Genomic DNA, 26,969 nt, shown 5'->3' on the forward strand with positions numbered 1-26,969 from the left:
GGTCGCCACCGCTGGCCGTAGCGACAGCAAAATAGTTTAGAGGAAAAATGTTTTTTTTTTTAATTCAACTTTTCAATTTTATTCTTAAAATTAAAATGTCTTAAACGTTTAAATGTCAGGTATGTTCAACCTTTTCATACAAAGCAATATCTATTAGAACGAAGCTACCCCTATTTACTTTCGGCGCTCAGCCGCTCCCCTGCTTAGCTTGCAGATGGCGCTTTCACCGTATGTGCCAAATTACTCATTTATCACATCGATTTGAAAATTCAAATTTAATATGGCATACGAAATAAGTGGCAAATTAATATCTTCATAATCGAGGGTTGCCTTTAATATATTCCAACGTGCTGCAAAGCGACAGATTCTAATAAATTGAATTGTTTAAACCGATTAAATGTTACATCATTGGGGTTATGAAACTACGAGGCGTGCAATTAAAAATGTCACGGACATCCTTACTCATTTCAATACAAGTTAATTATTACTAGATGATACTTTACTTCAGACAGTATCAACAATTTACAGAAGACGAGAATAATTCATTTTATAAATATTTTTAACGAGTTAATAAAAAAGAACATAATTAAAAAAAAAGTTATTAAATTAAAAATATATCTAAAATTGCTCCGTTAAACAGTTGAAAATAAATGACAGTGTGTGAAAAATAATTATCTGGAGGATAATAGTGCGCGAAGACGTTGCATATTTAGTGATGTAAGCATTCGATTATGCGTATCACGTCACACGAGAGCTGACAGCATGTCAACTATAATCTAGGATTTTAAAAATTCGCAGCAGGTGTAGCCACGGGCGCGGGGGAGCGCGGGGGGCGCTGGACTGGTTTCCGTTGTTTCGCAATAACATGGGTTCAATGACGCCTCCATACTTATAATTGCTGGTGTGTCACGACCGTACCTACGCCCCTTCACTTCTATGCAGTACTAATCTTCAAGATTCGCGGCACGTCCCTGTTCCACTGTGAAAATTCGCTGGACATTCGCAATGGTGCCGAATGCAATTTGTTAAATTCTTGATTTTTAATTACCGTACATACATATATGAATCGAAAGTAAATTAAACTTATTATTTTGTAAGCGGCGTTGACACATTCCTGAACAAATATCCAAATTAATACCAGATTTTAAAAATTAATCATCAAGTTTTTGAAAGCTTGGCATTAAGTCTTTTATATCGAATGAGTTGTCAAACCGCTTAATCAGGATTATGTACAGTACCTAAATATAGTGTTAACGGTTTTACTTGTGCGTATTTTAGATACAGCCCCAGTACTATCGAGTACTTTATAAGATGTAGTGATAATCGTGAACTATCTCGAAAATACACGTTTTTTATATCTTCAGTAGTAGTAACAGCCCATCTGACGGCTTCTGTGTTCCATACGTATCTTTAATCAACCCCGGATAGGATAAGAGTTCCACCTCTGGCGACCTGAAATGCATTGCAACCTGTGAGAACCTAGTTGGAATGCTTAGTATAAGTGTCAAACTCTCTACACCCTACAACTCAGAAATAGGTGTGGAGGTGGTCCCACTGCAGCCAAACCACGAAGAATCCTACAAACATGTCTTACTATAAAAATATTTAACGACACAACTAACCTCTAGAGATAATGAAGTAACATTGTAGTCATGTGGATTATAATGTGTTACGTCTCTGTTGTCCTAAGATAACGATGTGATAGTTATGAAAGGGCAAGCATCCGAATATTTATTCGACTAGTGACCTACAAAACAGATATCGTAGAAAGTAAACAGACAGAATCAATAAATAATTCATGTACAGAATAAATAATACTATTGTTTTGATATTGACCTCTTTACTATACTTCACGGGTTTCGTGTTTTTCTGTTTTTGATATGACTAAATTTATGAAACAATAAAATTTGTTTATGTTGACTTGTTTGTTGAATATGAAAGTAGCCTAGATGTTATGATGAAAATTTCTAGTCCATTGTATAATTGAGACGTAGATTGTTGATTTACTAGGAATAAGGTTGAGTCTAAATAAATACACTCAAAGTATAGATATCTGAACTAAGACAATACTCAAATATTAATTGCGGTAGGTACTAGTAAAATATAATATGTGTAGTATAATATTATTTTGCTAAATAATATTATACTACACATATCACATATCGATATATAGATGAAGACTAAACCTAATTAAAACCTAAAAGAAGTTGAACAACAAGAAAAGCCAAAAAGCAACGAACTGTTTTGTCTTTGCCTATTTATGTGCGCACTATAATTTCTAAATGTCGCTGCCGATATTACAATAACGTTAGAGATCAACGCACAGATCGAGAGGCGTTTAATGGGTACGGATTAATGAGTTGTGTTCACAGGAGATGCTAATGCTGAGCTGAGCGTCTGGCGACGGCGCCGCGCCGTTGACCTCGCGAGCGACGACCCAGCGGACCAGCTAGCCAACTAGCGAGCTACTAACGAATTGATTGCTCTACACTCTACCTTACAAGTCTATATTATGTCAGTATATTAGAAAAAACATTTAACAATTATAATATCGGAACTTGGTAATTAATAATTTCCAACCTCACCTAACCTAACTTAGTAGTAATAATTCAAGACGTTGATACATTTTAAGGGTTTAATAATATTTAAGGCTGGATATTCAATTATAAAATTGATATGAAAATGATCATATTTCATAATTACAATTTTATCATTTTGGAAATATTATACAATTAAACAGATAAAAAAGCCAATGACGTTAATTTTTCAAACGTGGTTAAACATGGATTATTATACAAGCGTATGGCGTAATATACAAGCAAACAACTAAAATAAATTAGAAATAATCAGAATTTGAGATCGATAAAAGTAAGATTTAAATAATAACTATTCTATCAATATATATAATTATGTCTGTTCCAAATTGCTCGAGATCGTTCGTTATAAACGGTGATTGGGTGAAAATAATAGATAATCCATCTATCATACACATAAGAAAGTGTCTACGTAACAAAATGTGAATAATGATCGAAAAATTCTCGAAACAAGAAGGTGTAGTGAATGTCGCAAGCGTGGTCGATGACTCCGAATGTTCTAGTACATCTCTCCGCGAGCGTTACGTAAGTGCGAGAAAGTTGACATCAGTTCGTACGGCTCCAAGCGATTTCAGCCGCTGATATGTCAATGAACCCACCACGAAAGAATTCTAAGTCATTTTCAAAATTTATTCTAAAATAATTTTAATTTTTTGTCGCGGATCACAAGTGAACGGTTGGTGTTGGTACAAATAGATAACAAGGTGGTTTAGTATGTACCTACACGTGTAATAATATGTTGTATGTATTAAAATTCTTATATTACATATTTTTAAATAGCAATAAAATTGTTTGCCTACTTTTTAACTCTTATCTGCCTTACTTTCGGCTAAGCTGTTTATTAGTAATGAATACACCTGGTATACTTCGTATTAGTAGTTTTAAAACTGAAAAAAATGTAGAAATTAGGGAATAATTTACACAATTATGATTTTTACGGTAAATGCAGATGTTGCCAACACCACAAATCTTGATAGGCACGTAAATTTCAATAAAATTACTGTCAAGTACTTATAAAAACCTAGTCACGCATACATTATCGTTTCTTATAGCATCCTAAAACCGTATCAGTATTAAATGTCATTGTCACAACTTATCAGAAACGATGTGGTCTTTTTTCGAATAATTCTGGGTCATTGTACCGAAGCGATGTTTTGTTCGGCTTATCGCAGCTCTGCTATCGAGTAAGCTATGTATGTCACTGATAGCACACCATTCTATCGGTTGTTTGTACGAAACAAAGGACCTATTTACACCACTTTTAGGCCCTGTGGAACTAGTGATGGGCGCATTAAATTTTGTACAATTAAGCTTTTTTGTAGAATAATTATATTGAATTTGAATAATATCGCTCATATTTAAATCAAGTGACCACCTATTCAATAGCTGGTTGAATGTGCTGCAAGTTTCGCTTTTATTAAGTTTTACAAAGATCATCCGTATATGTCAAATAGGTGGCCAAATTCAACAATGCCATCAATCTAAATCCCTCAGACACTTGAAAAACAAGTTATTTGTCAAAACGAATCAATTGCAAATTTCTGACGCACATAAAGTCTATCAAATTATGCGTCCACACATCGCTGTACGAGTACACGCGTATTCGGGGCCATTGCGTTACGTTTAAATGCAAATATGTATCTAACTGAATACCGAACGTCTCTTAAGGTGATATGTAAGATCTTTTCAAAACCGACGTGTCAATGTACCTCACTCAAACGAATGACTCATTATTGACGTATAGCGGATATCTTCACCTTCTTCGGTGGCCACTGAAGAAAATCGGGCCCAAAGCGTGGCGTGAACCCAGAAAATTAACCTTCAAAAATATATGACGCATAGCCATAAACAAAGTTGATTATTATGTGTTATGTAAATATTACGCATCGTTACTTATTATGTTCGCATGATTTCGATCATGATTCATATCGCTATATCGCCATCACTACCAATATTTTAGTTTCGTGATAGTGTATTTATAGGTATATACTTATTTTAGTAATAATGTATGGAACGAGTAGGTAATACAATTAAGGCATTTTTAAGACTGTGTTTATTGATTATTGTTTAATTTTCTCATAAAGGAATTATGAAAGGATTAATAATAGAAATGTAGAGTCACATAAGTGCAAAGAAAATATTATATTATTTGTGTGTTACATACGTGTTAACACAATATAAATAACTGTTTTATGTTACTATTTTAGTGTTATGAGATAAAATATGCATATAGATGATCTTTAAAAAACTTTTTTAAAAGGACTTATATGTCGTATTGAGATTTTCCGTAGAGAAGTTCCATAGCCAAAAAAAATACTCATGCTTAATTTGTTACCTTTAATAAGTCTAGATAAAGGCTCTGATATAATCAGCGTCTGATTATATCGGGAGAAGGTGAGTGACCTTCTGTATTAGATATATGCACAATTGCGATTGTTCCACTGAAGGACGCCATTTACGTCAATCGAGTAATAAATAAGTAAAGTGTTACGATGGTTTCATTTGCATTGCCAAATAACTTTTGTTCGCCTTGATTTTGCACTGGGTAATATTTGAAATAATATTCGCAATAATACTCATACGGTTTTAGAAAAATATTCTACATGACTTAAATGTGGTGACCACCACTACACCTTTTTTTATAATGTAGGAGTAGCAGACGAGCATGCAGTCCACCTGATGGTAAGTGGCTACTGCCGCCCATGGACATCTGTAATCAACCCCAGATAGGATTAGATATTCCTACCTGAGGTCGGTCACAGATGCGCCGCTACCCCTGAGGACTAAGCTGGAACGCCTCGTAAAAGTATGTCTTCAAAACTTAGGCATTAATAGGTGTGGCGGTGGTGCCGCCGGAGTTGAACCACAAAAGGTTCTACCACCTTCAGAACCTATTTCGTGAAAGCAGTTCTTGCGTTTGGGTGAAAGGACATCCTTTCAAGCATGTCGGTTACATATGAGGCGAACAACTTAGTTTTCAGGAGTGCCAACACATCTGTACCCTTACCATGAGTTTTTACGTGTCGACAAATATGACTGTTTTGGTATTTGTTTACGTATTGGCCCATACTATTTCCAAGTACCGATACAATCCGATAGGGGCGCTGATTGGAATTTGTATGGGCAAATACGTAAAGAAATACCAAAACAGTCATATTTGTCGACACGTAAAAACTCATGGTAACAGTACTCTTACCATGAGTTTTTACGTGTCGACAAATATGACTGTTTTGGTATTTCTTTACGTATTTGCCCATACAAATGTACAAATGTTCGACTTCAGGTAGAACCCTTCTTTTATATACAATTGGTTACAGAAGTCCTTGGTGGGTAATGACCACCACCATGAGGTGGACTCTATGCTATAAAATAATAATAGGTATATGCAATAAAGATGATTGATGATGGTTTTATGCACTAATTATTAAAGAACTGAAAATAATTATAGCAAGTAAAATATAATTAGCAGGCACTTGGCATGCTAAACTATTAAAATTTCTACATATTCAGGAATTCTTCAGCAACGATACACGAAATTTCACTGTTCGAAGCCTCACAAAACAATCTCAAACATTTATGTTGCTTCGACACTATGAATGGGGAACACGTAAAGTTATGTGAATAAATTTATAGAGACGGCTGAAGTATCTCTCGTGGCGGCGACACTTACGACGAAACGGGGACTGTGCGGTCACTAACCCCTCGCCACCCCCTACTTTCTTGCGAAACCCCAATGAACGCCTTCATCATTACGGTTTTGCATTTTTAAATCGAGCAAAGTACTCATTTTACTTTTCTTACGTACCAATTACCTACATGTCTTACTTCGAATTGCCATAATTTATAGCAACTGACGTTCACGTAAACGTTGAATATAATTGTTACAACAATTTCATGATTTTCATGTAGGTACTCGGTTTCTTTGTTTGAAAATAAAATACTGTGAAAAGGATTTACCTTCAATACGAAATGTACCTATTCTCATCGACTCTACCTATCCTTTATACGGAAAATGATGATTTTCGTCGTGTAAAAACAGTGGGTGATGCTTCAAGAGTGCTCATCAATTCAGGACGTGTCGCTCGATCCTATCGTCGCCGGGCCCGCACAGGATTGTTCTAGACTAGACCTGTACAGTTAAGTAACGGCACCCAGCCGTTTCCGCGTTCACGCATTCGGCGTGCATTGTTATTACATATTAATATTTGGCCATTCGATTTTCGATTTTGTTTCGATCGAAAGCAACAAGTTACAATTCAAGTGCACAGCATAAACGGGCCGAGATGGAAGCGATTACTACCGTTCGGGTATGCAAACGCTGACGTAGCAGTTGGGGCATTCGCGGATCGTACGGCGAGTGGTGTGTCATGAGGCGGCGCGGGTGGCGGGTGGTACTGCGGGACGGGCGAGAATTAGTTTCCGCGCCACAGTTAGCCGATATAGGGGAGTCGCGCACGCATCGCGCGGGCAACGACCGCGGGAACTTGTAACTACATCCGCGGCCTCAGCTCCACAACGTCGTAACCGCGCGCTCGCCGGGCCCGCTTACGACGTTGTCGGTGTGCGCTCTGTCACTGAGCGCTTTGAACCCGTGCTCAGTTCAGAGCACATGTGTTCTTTGCAATACCGACGAACCTTCCGCGTGATTAACGTATGTATAGCTAGATACACGTAGAGTGATAAGTTTAATCACTGATTGTATCTATAATTGATTTAGTTTCCCTTTATTTGAACACAAAATTTTCCTTTACTATTAGGTATATTTTAAGCTTTAGTTTATTATAAAAATAAACTTGATAGTTTAACGTCTATTACTTTATCTACTAAATTTCGAAATTAACAATTTTTTTAGACAATAATTCTCTAAATTTGTACTGTGAAAGGTAAAAAATGGTTAAAATTGGTTATTACTACCGGGCTTAAGACTTTTTTAGTCGACATGTGATAAAATTGAAAGACCCCAACTTCTATCACCCTTGTAGTTATAACGAAAAAACTATAGGCCGTTACATAAACCTATTAATAGTCAATCGATCCAATACTTTGTTTTCCAAATTATATTTCAATTTCTGCCTTTTAGAACGTCAATTAATTTTTTGGTAATCAAATTGTGTAGATTATAAATAACAGGAGTTAAAAATCGTGACATTAGATAGTGAGGTCACTCCGAAGTGCATTGGAATTAGCGTGCGGGCCCCGCGTTGGAAATGGAAAATCGCGAAGTGCATCGGGGGCGGCGGGGCGGGGGCGGGGTTCGGGCATTCGCGTGCACTGGCCTATATGCAGTGCGACGACTCGACGCCCGGGAGCGATGCACTCTAAGTACCTACATAGAGTCGCGTACTAGGCGCATACTCAGTCACACACTTTTTTCCTTCTGCAGTTGTGTAGGGCGACGCCGAGTCTCGCTTTACAATTTCTTGAAAGAAACCCTTTCAAGATTCTGAAGATTGAAACACCGCTTAGCGTGCGTTTTAGATTGGCATGACTTATTTATTGGAATATCGTCGTTTTACGTACATAGCGACGTAATTCCGCTTCTAGCTAAACTTATCTCTTATCTCTCGTAACGAATATTTCCGTTTTAAAAATAGTTAAGTCGTTTAAAACGTTTTTATAAGTTAAATATTTTTAAATAAATAACAATAATACATTATCAGGGACACGAACAAATATACATTAAAGCGAAATTTACTTATTTACACAGTGCGTAGCATACTTTTGAGTGCAATATGAAGTAGTACAGTAAGTAGGTATACATTAAAAATTAAAATACTTTAAAAATGTTCTACGCACTACTTACACGCTCTTAATTACCAAAGCTGTCGTAACTAAATAAAACGCGAATTAATTTACGTCTAAAATCAGTGAATTCCATTATTTAGTTCCCGTCTCCGGTTGGGGTATTGAAATTCATTTCCAAGTGCAGTACAAAAGGCTTTACATTAAGCGTAGCCTTATGCGCGGTCGTTGATATGTAGGAGGATGTGAACGAAAGTGGAACGGATATCGCTGCACCACAATGGAATATGCATGGATGCAATGGAGCGGTGTGACCGTGCAGGGCTGATGTAACCCGTTCCGCTCTGAATAGCCCAACGTGACACCTTGGTCACTTCGCGCTTTCCTCAGCTTTGCTTTCAAAGTTCAGAGACAAGTGAATGTTTGAATGAAAGTAATACGTAACAACGCTTCGTACCGTAATTAACTTCGTACAAGACATAATATTCTTATATATAAATAGATTTGTTGAATGTAATTTAACCCCTTAATTCGCGGTATTTCGCTTAGGTAGATAATGATCAAATGTAATAAGGTAACATGTGTGGATTAGTGCGAAAATCTCACACCGGTTTAAAACGTAAAAATAATTTCGGAAACAAAAGAAAATTATAAATGTAAATGCCCAAAAACATCGAACATTATCTCGTTTGCTGCTTAAATCCGCGATATGAAAAGTTCTTATCGTAAACAAGAGAAGGCCAAAGTTCGTTAACCCCGCTTTATTAGAATGGTCAGATACGAACGGCCGCTTACACAAATAATGACATTGTTAATTCCTCACCTGCTACGCGGTTCGGCGGCGGGGACATTTCATCACTGTTCGTTTCCATGTTTACAGGATACGGTAGAAAGGTGACGTATCGTAAAGTTAGGTTATAACCGGCGCGCGACCGAGGACAGTTTGGCGCGAAAGCGCGGGGAGACGGCGCGCGTGGGTGACCGCGCATGCGCCCCGTGACGTCACCAGCCCCCTAGCTCCCACCAGCTAGCCTTAATTTATAATTAGCCCCTGCCACTTCATTTCATATACTTTTATTCATATTATTTTGATTGCTTATTATAGAACATTGCGAAATCTGATTACATAATTTGTTTCGTTAAGAAAAAATGTCAACGTGAAAGATGGTAAACATGACGCAATAAAAAGTTATTGTAAGCTAATAAAAGACCTAACTCAATATTTTTTTATATTATAACAATATTGTTTAGGTTTTGATAGATGTAATAAGGTAGAGTGAGATACATTTAATCAAAACATTCAAGATTATTATTAATGCATATTACCAATTATAAATATTGACCAATTTTATTCGAAATTAATTACAGATATCAAAATGGTGGACTACAAACTTTAGTACTTCAGTTTAAGAATAAAGGACATCGAACCATCTCACACTACTTGTTAAGAATGTAAGCACAGATGTAAGTATCCAGTACCAAAGATAACAGACGCAATTGTTTTAATAACTAATCATAATTAAATAAAAAAAACAGACACCGCATTTAGACCCTTTGTTCCATAACAGGCACCGAGATTAGAAGTCTTTTTTTAAACTTTTTTGGTTAATAGGTTTTCAATAACGCTAAAAGCTTATCAGTTAATGTCACAGGTCAACGTGTCGGAAGAGGCAACGTGGGATTGTGGTGGCTGGGGTCGGCGCGGTTCACGGTCGTCGAACGCCCCCGCCCGCCCCCGCGCACCCCCGCACCCCCGCACCCGCACCCGCCAGGGCTTAGCTAGCCGACTATTTTTAGCACTAACTTTTCCAAGACTAATTGATAATGCTTTCCTATACATGTAATAGTACCTATTTCCTGGTTTTCAATCTTTAAAACAACAGCGGTATAATTACGTTGAAGCAAATATTAGTACATTGATAAAACATACGTAAAATGTGATTTATATTTAATTTATCTAACATTAAAGGTTAATTTTTTGTATGCAAACTAATAGTCTTGAAGATCTTTTTCAAGTGCATAATAACAATAATATGTAGGTAAGTAAAATGCATATCATTTAATTAACTTATGTAAGAAAATTTACTTACATTCACACTATTTGCGAATATGATATATTACTAGAAAACAATTAAGACGTAGGTATTTTGCTTACCGCTCCAAAGGTATCAGATTTATCAATATCACGCGTATGTCGTGACGTAAATTGTTTACATACTCCAAAAGAGTGGGTGTTTATCTGATGTAAAGTTAGACTTGTGTGAAATATCTCCGTATGAGTTACTAGCGACATCTATTGGGTGGTTTATAACATAAATTTCATAACTCTGAAATTTCATAAACTAAAATTATGTAATTATTGTGTAAATTAATTAATTATTTAATGTGATATATTTTAAGTCTTACTTTTAACCTAGTTACTGTGGAATTAGTGTCAAGTTGTAGTTTAAAAAAATTGTAACAAAATCACATAGGTGATTAATATAATTATTTAAAGTTTACTTAAAATCTAAATAAACATAAAAATTATGCAAGTAAGCTATGATATTGTTTCAATTAAATAGTTTCAATTCAATTCACTCCAACAAGTCGCGGCGAAGGACTGCGGGCGACATCTGTCAATTTTGCTTAGAACATTCTACTCGCCGCTAGATGGCGTTACGTTGACCTAAGCTCTACATATTATAAGCTCTATCGTTGTAGCTGTATTGAACCGTATTTTTTTGTCTGTAATTTATAAAATAATTATATATAAATATGATTATACAAAACTATTACATAAAATAATTAAACTTTTTCAATGAATACATGATATGCCATGATTAATCATTAACGAAATACGATTATTTCGCTGATTAGGAGAATTGGGATTTCATTTAATTTTATTAAAAGATAAAAATTTATATTATTTATATATCTGCGGGACAATTATTCGCTTTATAGAAATTTATTAACATTTTTTTCCAGAACTAGAGATTTCTCTAGAGATTGTCTTAACCTACTAATGCAGTTTAAATCAAGACAAGTAAGATTTGAAGCATAACAATTATGACCAACATATTTAAGGGAAAATCGTACCAAATTCACGAAATTTCGAAGTCAATTCCCAGAAAACATTCGAGTGTTAAATATTGGAGTCGCCCGGAATCGGCAGGGGTAGCGAGCTCAGGGCGCTGACCTCGCTCCCTAACCTACTCCGCGTATTTAGAGCACATAGGCTCCCTCAGACCGTCATCTGGGTCACCGCTGACTCAACCTGACTTAATCATCAACCTCACTTCACGTAAGCGTTGCTGTTGCGTACTCATCCTTATAGAGTACAATTCATGTGTGGTTTAGACGGGCAGTAACAGCTCACATTAGATTTGGTGCTACTGAATCGTATCCGTGTAATGCTGTTTTATTCTGTACCCTTAGTATGAGTTTTTACGTTTTGACAAAGATGACTGTTTTTGTATACGTATTTGCCCATATATTTCCAATCAGCGCCCCTAGCGGATTGTATCAAAACTGATTGGAAATATATGGGAAATACGTAAACAATAACAGTAATTTTTGTCAAAACGTAAAAACCCATACTAAGGGTACTGATCTGAAGTATTATGTGCAAGTGCAAAAGAGAAAATAAAGTACGGAAAAATTTAGAAACAATTTCAAATGAGACTATTTTTACGGGTTAAATTAGGCACTTAATATTTGATGGACTGTATGCTTGTTCGCAATTCCTATTACATAAAGAAATAATAAAAACTTTTATTAATAGCTCGTGAATCAGTAATACCTCATAAATATGTGAAGCGTGGGTATTAATTGCGTGCATACGAGCCCACTTACATAACCGTTGACTGCGTATAATAATGTACTGTTCAATATTTTAACATGCATTTTATTCACAATATTTATTGTTATTTATCGTACGTCTTAAATCGAAACAAGTAACACACTATGTAATATTTATTACACAAGACAATACTTTACTGACATCCATATTTTACATACCAGTTGGTAAGTATCATTGCGGCAATGTAAAAATAATTTCAAAAGTGCCAAAACGAGAACAAGTATTTATTCTATAATACCGATTGCACAAAAAATGAGGTAACGAAAGCGTTCTATGTTCGTCGCTTCTAAAAGCATCGTATATATAACGTGGTCAGGTTAGGAGGTTAATAGGGAAATATCACACGAAAAAATGCCATACATTACTCATCGCGGGTTATTAGGACATCATGCGATTTCGGCGATAGCGGACCGCTCGAATGAGGCATTTTATTCGTGTTAGTGTAGTACTAATGAAATCAATGTGCCAAATCTTGATACACAAGCGTGCGTGAAGTCAAAACAAGGGATAAAGTGTGACAATGATTTGGAGCGAGACATTACGTTTTTTACTTATCTCTTTGACTGAGAATGTTGTCATTACGACTATAAAATGAATCATGCATGTTTACATAAACATAAAATTTTAATACGTTCCAATTTTTATAAAAGCAATGAAAACAGAGCCATTTGGTGAACCGCAGCCTAAAATAGGACAAACGTGTTTTGAATTGTGAATTAGAAAACCTGGATATTTTGTATTGATGCAATGTTACTTTCATGAAGTTTTGTAACGATCAATGGGTTTTTTCCGCTCAGTGCCTGGACGAGAGGTCCGCAAGCATGACGCGAGCGCAGATCAAATTGGGGTCAGGGCGGCGCGGGCGTCGACCCGCAACCTCGCGCTCCCCGACCCCTTCACCCGCCACCCCGCACCTACGAGCTCCTACAATAGCATATGGTTCATACTACTGCGACCATGTACACCATATATTCTGGGAAATACGACTTTTCAGCTTAGCAACTGCTGGTAGTTAGATTTTCTTCTAAAAATATTACCTTATTTTTGCTACACTCAAAACTAAAAATAAAGTAAATTTTAATAGTCTTACACGTATCTATTTATAGGTTATAAAAGTTGCAAATCTAAACTTCAATTAAAATATCTTTATAGAATCAGAATATCACATTTATAATAAGATGATTATGTTGAATTACAGATTTACTCTATCATACTATCTTGGACTTTCTTTGACGACTTTCGCTGATGCCGATGACAGCTTTATGCATCAACTATACCCTATAACCCAACTATATCACAACTATACCAACTATATCACTTGCGTGCCTATGATATCATTATACTTAAGTAAACCTGCTGAATAACGTTTGATGTATTGACAACAAACGTTATTCAGCAGGTTTATTAAAACTACGCATATCAGTTATCGAAACACAACAAAAACGAACAAAGATTGTAATAAAAGATTTATAGTTAACAAAAATTAAAATGTTCATCTTAGTAAACAAGCTTTGTTATTATTAATAGCTGCTTAAATAAATATCGTACAATAAATAATAAAAAAGAAGTGAACAATTAAAAATATATCAAAAAAATTTCGCGTACATAAGTCTAACAATGAAACATTGTCTCTCTTTACTCTGTTCATTGGCCATCCTACGAGATGTTTGTAATTAATTACAATGTATAAATATAGAAGTTGCCTTTTCATTGATATAATATCAATTTGAGAAACAGAATTATTTGATGAGCCGCGCATAGCCCCGAGGCTTATGTAAATCGTGATGTACAATGTTAAGCAACTTAGGGCGCGGTCGGGAGTCGGATGAGTTACCGCTAGTGGTTTAATTTCATGAGTATCGATGTATGTACTACCATTTTTCGGAGGGCACGACATATTGGTCCGGTTTACTATCTCTGAATAGCGGTGGTTAAACCTTTTCTGAGCCCTTAAAGAGGTAAAGACCAGTAATGGGACATAAAAAGTGTTGTAGCCAAAAGCAAAGACGTTGTGAAGACTGAAAATAAATGCAATTTATAAATATCAACTATTTCTGTGCAGTACTGACCTACCGCTCAGCAATCAAAGAAGTTATGTGAATTACGTCAATTGTAAATAAGTATAAACGGTATTGAAATTATGTACATAACCATGAAAGCTGTGGCATTAAGTCTATTTAAATAATGAAAATATGTATTATAAAACAAATCTTAATCCGTTTTATAATATACTAATATCAATATCTCCAATATCGACAGCTGAAAATCGATTAAGAAAAATTTAACCGCATTTTTATTTAAACGAAAAAAAAATGTGTTTTATTTATAAAATAAAGGTGAACCAAAAATGTAGAGATTTAAGTGAGTGGGCCAGTTATTTGCGTGTGGTGCGGCGCGCGGGGCGCTGCGTGACCCAAATGCGGCGGGTGAACGAACCGGAGGCCTTGATCGCAATACCGCCGCCGCCCGCCCGCCACCCGCCGCCCGCCGCACGCGTACGTCACATCTACAATTGTTTCTCATAGACTAGGGTTTTTCGCTACGCCACTTCTATTGATTTGTTGTTCTTTAGGGATTGACTTGAGCTGTGGCGGGAACGGGATGATTGAGCTTCAAATCGCTTTTTTAACTTCTTACATTTGCATTGTCTTGTAGAAAAATTGAATAATTGATTACATGTTTTTTTATTTTTTTTGTTCACTTGTTTTCTATCGTTTTTAGTTATTCTATATTATTGGCGGGAAAAGGCAGTCCTCTATTATTATTTCAAATATTTCAACATTTTTTTGTTATTTTATATACAAAAAAAATAAATTCTTATCAATTGTTGTAATTCGTTATGTTTACAATCTATTTAAAAATATTAAAAATAATTTTAAACCTTTAGCTCTGTATTTATTTAATATTTATATTTTCTTTTAACGATTTCTGGTTTCGGCCATGACCAATTTATGTTGTACATAATTTTATTCTTACATAATTATCGTTAAACTCAATTGTACAATAATTGCTGGGCACAAATATACGTTATTATTTAACAAATTGAGCATTCAGTTTCATTGTTAATAATCCCAGTTTTAAGAAATTGATAAGCAGTTTAATTCAGTTCATATACACCAATAAAGACGGATAAGTCTCTGGCGTCGTTTCAAAATCATTTTTGGTACCAATCTGAGAGTATCCGACCAAAGTGAGCCAGGTGTTACGTAAAAGTGTACAATATTTATTATATGTATTATAGTGGGGGATGTCTTGAACTCCTATTAACTTCTGTCGAGCGAAGTTCTCTTTGAAGAGAAAAAGAGACAGTAAAACCTTGTTAGCGACTGCGAGTGCGAAATATGTAGTAGGTATTGGGAAAGGAGCGTTGTCGCTGGCCGTGCGTGAGGAGGTTTAACGCGCAAGAGTGGGACGGCGGTATGTCCCGAGTTTCTCATAGATTATTATTAGACTATCGGCACTAGGTTATTCCGAGGCGACCTAGATAGCGCGGGGCCGTTGACCGCGGGCCCTCGCGCGCGGCCTCCAAAATAAAATGGCATTCAGCGATGGGCTTCGCTTGCGAAACGCCGCTCGGCCGTGGAGCCGCTCTGCTCAGACTCACTCTCTTTGCGAATATTGCAATCACTATTGATTGACTAATCGACTTTTTGACACACATATTGTTTACCTCCCTTGTGACAAATGCTCTATAATTAGTTATTACATCGTCATCATTATTCTGTAATAGTGGTTAAATTAATTTTCAATATTATCTAGTCATTATTGATTGAAAGTTTTGAAAAACATATAATCTTCTACATGTTATGTAACTTATAACCTGCTTTGTTAACTTTTTTTTTTGTTCTTAATCTTTACGTATCATTGAAGAGAAGAGAAACGTAATTTTTTTTTTAGAAGAGCTAGTCCTAAATTAAAATAGTAGGCCTATATTATTGTTAGTACATAAAAATCATCGTCATAATGTTCATAAGCGGACGGCGGAGCGCGCGGCCGCGGCGCGAACGGCGGTGATTAGCGAGCCGCGAGTAGCGAGCGACTTCGAATATAGCCGGGAAGGCCGAGGGCAACGAACTCCGCTTGACCCAGATTCGCCGCCCCGCGCCGCGCCGCCCCGCGCCCGCCCCGCACCCGCCGCGCAGGAAAGTGAAAAGGACATTATCTTGTCCTCAACTATTGTTTCCTGAAGCACTTTGCAGTTCATCTAAAGTATGATGAGGACATGGAGTCTTATCAGGTCACAACACCTGTCACATGTACCCACACTACACTAACTCTGCATAGAGTCATATTCATGCATGCGAATGAAATAATCTACACAACGAATGTACATATGATATAACTGTTAATAAAGATGACAGGATGGAGTTCCATAAATGTAAACAAAACGCGATAAGCACTGACGTTCGCCCGCTGCTAACAGCTGAGCATCATGAATGGATAGCTGATCGTGCACGAGCTCACCTGCTAACACTCTGCCGAGGAGGACGTCGGCATCGGTGGGCGGTTGGGGAGGGTCGGCGTCTCCGGGCTGCAGGTGCTGGCGGCGGCACTCGGTCACAGTCATATCGGGAAGGTGCATCCGCGCGAGTGGGGCGCGTGCGACCGGCGGCGGCGTCCACGCGAATGGCGCGCGATCGCTACGCCGAACGCCGCAGGGGCGCTCGTAGACGCTGCTACGCGCCGCCCGCCCCTACGGACGTCCCTAGCTACGGGGGCGACGTGCCGCTCCGAACGTTCCCTTGCCGGCGAAGGCTCCGGCGGATGCGACCGACGACGTATGCCCCGTCAATCACCCCGTGTTGAATAAGAATGTGTCAACGGTCGGAACTACGAAAACGGGAGACCTTCACCCACTAACATATTTATTTTAATTTTTTTATCTCGTTCTTAACTCATGTAATGTTTTCAGTATAGGGGTATTTATACACACACGTACTCGCGAATAGAATACGCGATATTCCTGTACTTTAGCGAACGATTCGCTAGCCGTAGCACTTTCATAATCTTTTTATCAACACAGTAAAAGACATAAACGTCGATCAGAAAGTAATTTGACAGTTTACAACTTTTTGTACCGAATCACTCAAAATATATTTTTTATTTGGTGTTAAAAACTGTAATACACAATATTTATAGTGATATAAATAACGTGTTGAAATTTGTTTAAATTTATTTTTTGGGATTGTTTATAACTGAAATAAATGACACCGTCATCATGTACATCTTTTTGCTTTTAAGATGTACCGTTTTCAGGGACTTTGTTAATATCCAAGAAACAAGTCGTTAAAATGTTGTTTTTATTGTGATTTTAAAATGACCAATACTTCACGATAAGACCAGTGGATATACTATGTGCGATTGGCGCCAATCTGTATAGTTATTTTTATATCAGCGTCGCGTGTTGAAACAATCAATCGTTTTCAATGACGATTTCGTCGAAAACAGCGGCGTCTCAGATCGGAAGCGTCCAGCTCAACCCACTGAACTGAAAACCTAAATCTAGAATTGGCGAATCAGTTAGTCTGTGGAGTGGCGAGTTTATAGGCCAAGGCGACTAATTTGCCGCTAAGAGCACACGGTCACAACTGCTACCGTTAATATATGACATTTTTATGACCGTCGATATTCTGCGAAAGAGCGCTCCGTTTCGTACGCCTACAAGAATAACGCAAGTATTACTTCTAGTCATGAAAATAAATATCTATCTTTAGAGTACTATTTATGGTATACCAGTCACCAATAACTGTTATTGTCATTATTATTTTGGCTATTGCTTTTAAAATAAATATTTCTCCATAAAAAAAGTTGTCATTTGTAGCGTGAAGTTCTGCGTTTCTGTAGAAGACTGTGGATGCCCACTGAATAGCTCAGTTCTGAGGAGTAGCAATGTACCTGTGATCAGCTGGGGGTGGAATCTGTTTTATATGGAGTTGCTCGGAGATGTCCTTGAACGGCAGTGGTCACTAACCATCAGGTGGACTGCGTGCTTGTTTGCTTCTCCAATCTCATAAAAAACACGAACACAAAATGTGATTCAAATATACAGTACAAAAAGCTATTCCATATCATACCTATATATACCTTTCCGTAATTATTAACAAATTAATATTTCCATATAGATAACTTAGCATATGAATCCATGAATAGGTTTAAATGTTTCCTGTCTTACCTTGAGAGGGATTGGGGTCTAAAGTAAACGGTGTGATTAATGTATACGGTATGGCTAAACTTGAGTGCCTTATTCATACCTAAATAATTCCTAACATTATTGTTAAGTGATAAATGAACCATTAATGATGAATGAATAGTTATATATTTTTTATACTATAAATTTATATATTAGTTATATATTTTTATACTATAAAACTTGTTGCTATCATCCAGATTACTGACACTTGCAGAACTTTTAGTGGCGTTATTTAAGACAGCAACTAAGCAGTGATAGCCTAGTGGTTGACTCTCAGCCTCGCGGTCGAGTTGTCTGACACTCGAGTCCCAGGCACGCACCTCTGATTTTTCAAAGTTATGTGCGTATTAGAAGTTAATTTTCACTTACCGGCGCAGAAAAGTATCGTGAGAAAACCTGCATACCTGAAAGATCTTAAAAAATATTCTCAAGGGCATGCAAAGTCTACCAATACGCATTTGGCCAGCAGGTGGACTATGGCCTTATTCTTTCCATTCTGATAGGAGACCCGTGTCCAGCAGTGGGCAGTAGTAGGTTGATGACGGACGACGATTTAAAATAGGGTTTAAATCAGTATTATTACTACTATTATCCTATGTATTCTTGGGACCCTACCGAGAGGTAGCAGTAATTTGGACTTATTCTTTTATCTTTGCTTTTACACTTTTATTTTGGTCTTTATTTTAAATATTTGTATCAGTTCTCTATTTTTATTACTTGTATATATGTATGTTATTACGTAACTGTTATGAATACTAAAAATATAATACGTAATTCATTCACTTTACACATATGAACTAAAAAGCAAAAAATAAATAACGGTAGTATTTTGCATAATATTTTAAGACAATTATATAATCTGTTAAAGAATGACTACTGAAGCTATTACAACTTTTTTACTATTTTCACATATTTTAGTGGCTATGAACAATTACCAACATTTTACTCGCCTTTGACATAACGAGATGAAGATTATTCTCGTCTGCTTATTCACTTGATGCTGTAGGTAATCACCAGATCTATCTGCACAAGAGGTGTTGGTTCGAACCCAGCTGAGGAAATATGTATGTATTGAAAGTATTGAAAGACTGGTTACTGGATATTTTATACTTATATGTACACCAGGTACATATCGATACTTTAATTCGCAAATCAGCCAACTCCACTTTTTGTCAAAATGTTTTTTTTATTTATTTTGCTTTCGTTCAACTCCATTTACTATCAAAATAAATAAAAAAAAAAAACATTTTGACAAAAAGTGGAGTTGGCTGATTTGCGAATTAAGGTATCGATATAAATATATTTTATATATTTCGTCAACCTATTATTGACCTACTGTCAAGCACAAATCTTAACTACAATGAGGTTCAGGCAATAGTCCAATACTCTAGCCAAGACTTCACACACTGTTAATAACTTTTCTTTTTTAAAGAAATCCTAGACATGTCTAGATTTCCTCATGAAGTTTTGTTTCACAAAAATCGGAGGTGGGGCGAATACTTAAATTTGAACCTCGGACTCCAGATTCAGAAATCGAATTTGAATTCACTAGACTCTATTCGCTAATGGGTTATATCTAAAGGCTGATAGCTCCATTAATTTATGTACGAGTATATTTAGTAAAGATAACCGTCTATATAAAAGATAAGTAAAAAGATAGTCCAAATGTATTCATAGAATGCTCTGCCAAATCCATGTTCAATCTGTATGGTAATTTCTGATATTGGATATAGTATACATATATATGTATGGAAGGGTCGGCACCAGGTCACAGTTCGGGTTAAGCTGGAGCCGGGCAGCATCAGGTCGCGATGACGTCACTAGAGGTCGTTCACCCCGTCCTCCCTCGGTGCCCTCGCTCCATATACAAAATGCAATAATACAGCGAAGGTCTCAGATGTAGCTAGATATTATTTGATTTTCTATTTGTACGTAAGATTAATTTGTGAATGTAGCATCCAATGATATTATACACACGTTGGTTACATCAGTTACATGTTTGTTAAAGAGCAATATATTGAAAATACTAAAAGTAGGTAATCGAAAAGTATGTTTCATGATTACAGCAGTGTCAAATTCTGGTGTTATGGTTCTAAAGTTGTGGTACACAGCGATTTTTTTATGCAACGTTCCAACTTAGTCCTCAGTGCTAGAAACACGTTTATGGCTGCCCCTTGGCCATGATCGGCAGTAATCATTTGACATCAGGTGAACTACATGCGTCATTTATCATATCAATAAAAAAAATTATAGATATAATTTGTTCGCATGAAGGTAATTTATTCAAATGACTGTTAAACTATTAACGCTTAATATATCTTACACAAACAAGTTACATCTCTAAACAAATTTCATCTTAAAATAAATTATGTATGTAAATTGCCTCGTCTTTTCTAATACGAACCGCCAAGGAGTGGAATGCCCTGCCGGCTTCTGTGTTTCCCGACACATATAATCTAGGAGTCTTCAAGTCAAGAGTGAATAGGCTACTTCTAGGCAAGCGTGGCACATCTTAGGCCTCATCGAAGCTTACCATCAGGCGAGATCGAGGCCAAGCGCATGCCTATCAACTAATAAAAAAAAAAAAAAAATACATGTAAGTAATTATTTGAGCTATTGCACACAACTCCAGTAGCACACATACTCGTAAATATTTGACGAACCTTTGGACTTTCATTAAACAATTAGTCGTTTAAACTTGTAGTAGCTTATTTGTCTTTACAAATAATATTTGCGATCAAATAAGTTTTATTTCTTCAACAAATGAAGGTTACCCTAAATAACCGTAGTTATATCTTTTTAAATGTATTTTATTGCCTCCACTATATAATTGATTATTCTTGAATCATTCTGTAACATTTTGAAGGTGGTAAAAATCTTCGCTACAATCAACGCTCTGCTTTAATTCCTAATTTTAACGTATTGGAAGAGATTGTACTATTGTGTTGTGATTTGTAAGATGCGGTGTGTAAATTAGCATAAGATCCATTCCTATGAAGGACTTAGGAAGAATTTAGTCCTTAATTATAATACACTACTGAGGACACAGATATCACGTAGGATGGCCTTTTAAATTTAAAATAAAGTGTAACATAAGTTGGGATTTTTTACAAGACTGAAATTGCAAATTTGGATGAAGGCCACCTGATACATTAGATATCTTTGGGTACAGCAAGCTAAAGTAGTAGAAAATAAGCCTAAAAATTATCACTGATGGTAAGTAATTAAGTATGAGCGCAAGGTTTCCCATAGAATAGAAATTGATAATGTCTGGTTGCCGCTAATCCCAAAGCACTACCTTAGACGTCTCGCGTTGCTAATACATTACATAAAAACCGATTACCGTAAGAAAAACAAACATCGATCGCCAATTAACTAATAGTGACTAACATGAGTCGCGCGGTTTTTGACCCCAGCGTGGAAAGTGAACCATAATGGCACACCACTTTCATTTTCGCGCAACTCTCACCGACGCGTCGAGATCGAAAGTGTACCACTTTTGGTGCTGCGTGTGCGCAGGCCCCCCTACCTCCCCTACACCGATTTGACTTTCCTACGTCGACGCGCTTTCTTCTGATAGGCTGCGAGCACTTGTGCAATTCGCTTTCTAATTGCATTGTAATCGCACTTTGACTAACGCCTGCTAAATACCATCTGTTGTTCTACTTTCTTGCATTGATAGCTGTCTGATTTTAAGAGTGACACTTTTCTGATGTTTTTACTTCTTACCACGTAATTATAGCTAACCTAGTTTCATCTTTTCTAGTCTAATCATGATAGAAATTTTAGGCTTACCTAAAGAACGTGGTATTTTGGTTAAATAATTGCGGAAGATCATATAAAATGTAGGACTTTCTAATACTGAAAGTATTTTATATATTTACCTAAATAAACGTTGGGTCCTAGTCCTAAAAGTCAAAATAATTAGTAGCTTCAGAGCCTCCATCATAAAGATGGCGGGTCTCTGAATTCAAAAAAGAGGTCTTAGGAAAATAGGTCTGAAAGTAGTCTATAAAGATAAAAAATATACAGGAATTAAGAAGATTTTTCATTTTTATTTTTGGGTACCATTGCATGTATAGGTAAAATACATTAATAATTTCAACCATGCAGCATAATTAATGTCGAATAAAACATTTTTATTGTTACCAATATTCAGGACGGCGGCATCAAAACCCGGTAATTATAAATCAATTATTTATGCATAGGAGGACACTGACCCCGATTTAATTTGACAAAAATGTGATTAAGAGACGTGCACGATCCAATTTGGAATTTAAAAAAATACCCAATTCATCACAGGATAAAAAAGTAGCTAAATATCTAGAAATTCTATTATTATATTCATTTTCAAATATATTTTTTCTATCTATTCTATATCTATTGTAAAGGGTAGCAACGTATCTGTAACCGATTTCAAATAGGACTCCCATCCTATCTGGGGTTTGATTACAGATATCCATGGGCAGTACCCACATACCATCAGTTGGACTGCATACTTCTTTGTTATATAGGAAATGGTCTCGTAAACTTTGTAAATATCATATTGTTATCGATGATACTTTATTATATTAAGGACATTAACCCAAAGCATAAAATATTCATTAAAATAACAAATAAATTGTAATAATGCAAATAAATTCGATAATAACTTATGCAATCCTAATTACATATTGACATTTAATACATTATTAATAGCCGGTGTTTCCCAACAGTAGCGGGTCCAAAAAGAGTAGCATTCAATGTAAATGAGGCATTTTTCAGGCACCGCGACTTTGCATATGCATCGTATATTTGTTGTGTCGGAAATGACTCGAAGGAATGAACTACATACATAGATAACAGGGTGCTTTGTCGTTAACGGGACTGACTTTGTTTAGCATTCAGGGTCTGTACAATTTACTCCGCTCGTCATAAAATTTTATGGACCTCGGACAGGTTTTGATTTACGGAATGGTGTACTCTTTTTGTGTACTGAAGTATGGAGTCCGCCTGATAAGTGGCTACAGCCGCCCAGGGATATCTGTAATCAACCCCAGGTAATATTATTACTACCTGAGGTAGGCCACAGTTGCGTTACCTGAGGACTTAGTTGAAACGTCTAGGATAAGTAACCACACCCACCTAACCACACCCTTCAGAGCAGAACTCAGTAGCACTTAACACTACTGTTACAAGACAGGAATAAGTGTGACGGTAGTGCCCCATAAGTTGAACCTCAAAGGGTTTTCCAAACTTAAACTTGCTGTTTAAATATAAATTATATAACATATTGAATGAATATAACTATATCTTCAAAAAATTACAATTTTTAATATTCACGCTCAAAATACAACTTAACGTTATTTTTCATTTTTATACTAACTCATACAATCGTACCAGCCAGTGACTGTATAGAATGGAACTTATTATTATAAAAATAACTCATCATGTAAATAACACTAAATAATTGATTAAAATAATACTAAGTATGTTGTTTAATATAAGCATTTGACCTCTTGAATGAAAAACATGCTCTCAATATTCGAAATTTTGTTAATGAGATAAAATAACATTAATTATATTCATTTACATTGTATTGTTTATTTTTATGAGGCCAAAAATACTCCACTTAACGTATAGAACTATCCACTTGACAATCTATTTTAAAAATTATTTTTCACGTTTGTATACATTTTAAAGACGCTTTATTTTCCTATAAACGATTTATTAAGTTATTATTTATTGAAGGTAAGCAACCCTGAAACGCTGTATGAACTTCGTCACCTTTATTGTATGTAGACGTTACCTTCGAATTAAGTTCAACGTATTTTAAACTCATTCATAAAAATTCTAATATATCTCCTTCCGTTCATTGTTTCACGATCCGTAACACGTTATTATAAGAAAATTTCGAGCCAATTTTACGTGGAAGTCTAAAATTATTTACTGAATATACGAGTAATACTGTAAATATTAACAATAATTTTAAATTGAAATAGTGACACAACGTATATTTATTGAAACAGGGTTGGAGTTGTATGCTCGGAGATATTAATATTGAACGAGCTAAGTTTGAACGTCTCGTGTTTGTACAAAGGCATAGGCCCCAATATTATTAATAAAATCAAACCAATAGAGATAAATCTACTTTAAATGTAAAAAAATACACACAGCCGAACATAGAACCTTCTGATAGAACCTTCGTTTCTGTTTCCTGATAGAAGGCAAAAAAAAGAAAAATCAAATATATTACCACCAAGCTTAGAATAGAACATGTTTTGGAAATGGAAGTTAAAATATGTTAAAAAATATTCATATATGTACATACATTGTATATATTATGGAAAACGTTCAACTCTTTCACTCTGTGTGACCTAAAAAGCATGTTTTACAAGGAAATAGGTTAACTGGAACAAGGAAATCATTTCATATCATTAGCAGCCAAGGTTTCTCTGTAATTAGTTTGTTTTTATTTCCTGCCCTCATTAGTGCAATTACATCCGATACTAAATATTATAAAAAGAGATAGAGTTTATTTATATTTCGTTAACTAACTCCGTTTTGTTCAATTAAAACACGAGCTTTTATTTTCGAAACATACACAGTTTATTCTTATAATCATTGTGTATAAAAGCTATTGAATTTAAAAAAATACACAAGCGAAAACAATAAAAAATATAATCGAAATTCGCCCATAATCAAGAAGTATATCTTTTCTCTTGAATTGAATAACGGCCCTTCAAAAGCTACCAAATAGACAAATAACACTTTTGCCTTTACCTATTTAAATAAATTGCAATAAATTTATATTTTCAATAAAAAAATCAAGTTATAAGTTCTTTTCATTTACATACCAAATAGATTATATATTCGAGTACAATCATATTGACCCTGATAAAGTTTAATGATCGTGACATAAAATTAAAATGATACTTAACCCAAACTTTATATTACAACTACGTAAAAACGTAAAAAACGTGCATTTGTAATGTTTATATGCCATTTTTTGTCTTTTATGTTTTAATCATTGCCACTTTCAAACAAATGTACCTAATACAATATAAGCATGGGGAATGCTAAAAGTTTTGTGCAAATTGTAAGCTTAACACACCCATTCTAAATTATTTCTAGCTACTTTATACACATAATATAATAAAAGATATGCATATGACGTTTTATATGCAATAGAAGACTTGTATCATCATCATCATTATCATCAACCCATTACGCCCCGCTGCGAATTGGTAACTCTTCTATTACAATTTGTCATCATCATCAACCCGTTACTGTCCCACTGCTGGGCACGGGTCTCCTCTCAGAATGAGAAGGATCAGGCCATAGTCCACCGCGCTGGCCAAGTGCGTATTGGTAAACTTCACATACCTTTAAGATTTTTTTTTTATTGTAAATCTCTCAGGTAGGCAGGTTTCCTCACGATGTTTTCCTTCACCGTTTAAGCAAGTGATAATTAATTTCTAATACGCACATAAATTTAAAAATCAGAGGTGCGTGCCTGCGATTTGAACCTCGGACCCCTCGATCGAGAGGCCGTGTTCCTTAACCACTCGGCTATCACTGCTCACCACTAGGCTATCACTGCACTTACAATTTGTGTATCTTCGAATACTTATATTTTGACTTGAGGAGGTTAGGGTTATAGATAGAACTGGTCATTTTAGGCGAAATTGGTTTCGAAATTTAAAATTAATACCTTTTATCATGATTGTCTTTTTGTCATAACCATTATTTCAATGGACAAAATGTCTCAACAGAAATCGTCATATACTCTCCGTACTCTTTTCAGTTCTCATAAAAGTTACCCTTTTTCATCTCAAACTATATTCTACTACTACAAGTTTTCTACTTTTTTCTGTTGGTCTGTTAGCACGTTCAAAGGCCCATTCATTGAAATGACGTTTTTTCAAATCTAACAATCTATTATAATCCATTGATTTTCAAACTCATGGTTAAATTTCAATACCATTTTTTGCATTGCTAAACGTTAACTTTTTCTTGTGTAATCATAATTCCTGAAAAGCCTGGTCCCAATCTAGTATTCCGGACATATAAGTTGAAAGTATTTAGGGCAGTTTACTTCATCACACCGTTACGTCGCACTCATGTAGGTAACTTATCTTATCATATAAACAAAACAAACTGCTTTTGTGTTTTATACAGCCCGACATTTTATTTTTAAAAGTAAAAAATGTGTGGCGTTCGATTGTCCGTCAGAATTGAAATGTCGAAAATTGAAATGTCTATCGATTTGTCAGTTTTTGATTTTGCAATATATTTAAACATGGCCACTCGGGCCCGTGGTTAACAATGAGCGGAATGAGCGTAATCGTGACTGATAAAGCTAACCGTGTTGCTCGGATCTAGGTTTCCAGCACGATATTTTGTAGCTATGCATAAATGTATGTGAGTGTGTCAAAATGTATCGAGGGCGCCGCCACTCGAATGTTTTTTTGCCTGTTTCTTACATTTTTTGTTACAAAGTAGCAAACGGGTTTGCAGTCCAGCTGCAGCTTTTAGAACCCTTTGTAGTTCCTTTGAAGTAGGTAGGCATCAATTTAGGCATTTAGAAGACACCTATTTCTGCCTTATAACAACAGAAACA

At 35.8% G+C, this 26,969-nt stretch overlaps 1 protein-coding gene across 3 annotated transcripts in view; it reads right to left on the reverse strand.

Annotated features, from left to right (window-relative positions):
• Eip75B (Ecdysone-induced protein 75B) overlaps positions 1–26,969 on the reverse strand; it is a 126,227-nt gene that overhangs the window by 42,621 nt on the left and 56,637 nt on the right. Inside the window, exon 1 of one of the 3 annotated variants that reach the window (XM_073087309.1) lies at positions 16,642–16,759. The exons of 1 other annotated variant lie outside the window; for it this stretch is intronic. In XM_073087309.1, coding sequence (XP_072943410.1) covers positions 16,642–16,759 — 118 coding nt within the window. Of the gene's footprint in view, positions 1–9,159; positions 9,224–16,641; positions 16,760–26,969 lie in introns of those variants that run through there. One more of the 3 variants, XM_073087311.1, reaches the window with a different exon arrangement.

The sequence above is a fragment of the Epargyreus clarus genome, unplaced genomic scaffold, assembly GCF_041222505.1.
Source record: "Epargyreus clarus isolate Ecla_fem2 unplaced genomic scaffold, WU_Ecla_fem_2.2 ptg000026l, whole genome shotgun sequence".
NCBI classification, from domain to species: Eukaryota; Metazoa; Arthropoda; class Insecta; order Lepidoptera; family Hesperiidae; genus Epargyreus; species Epargyreus clarus.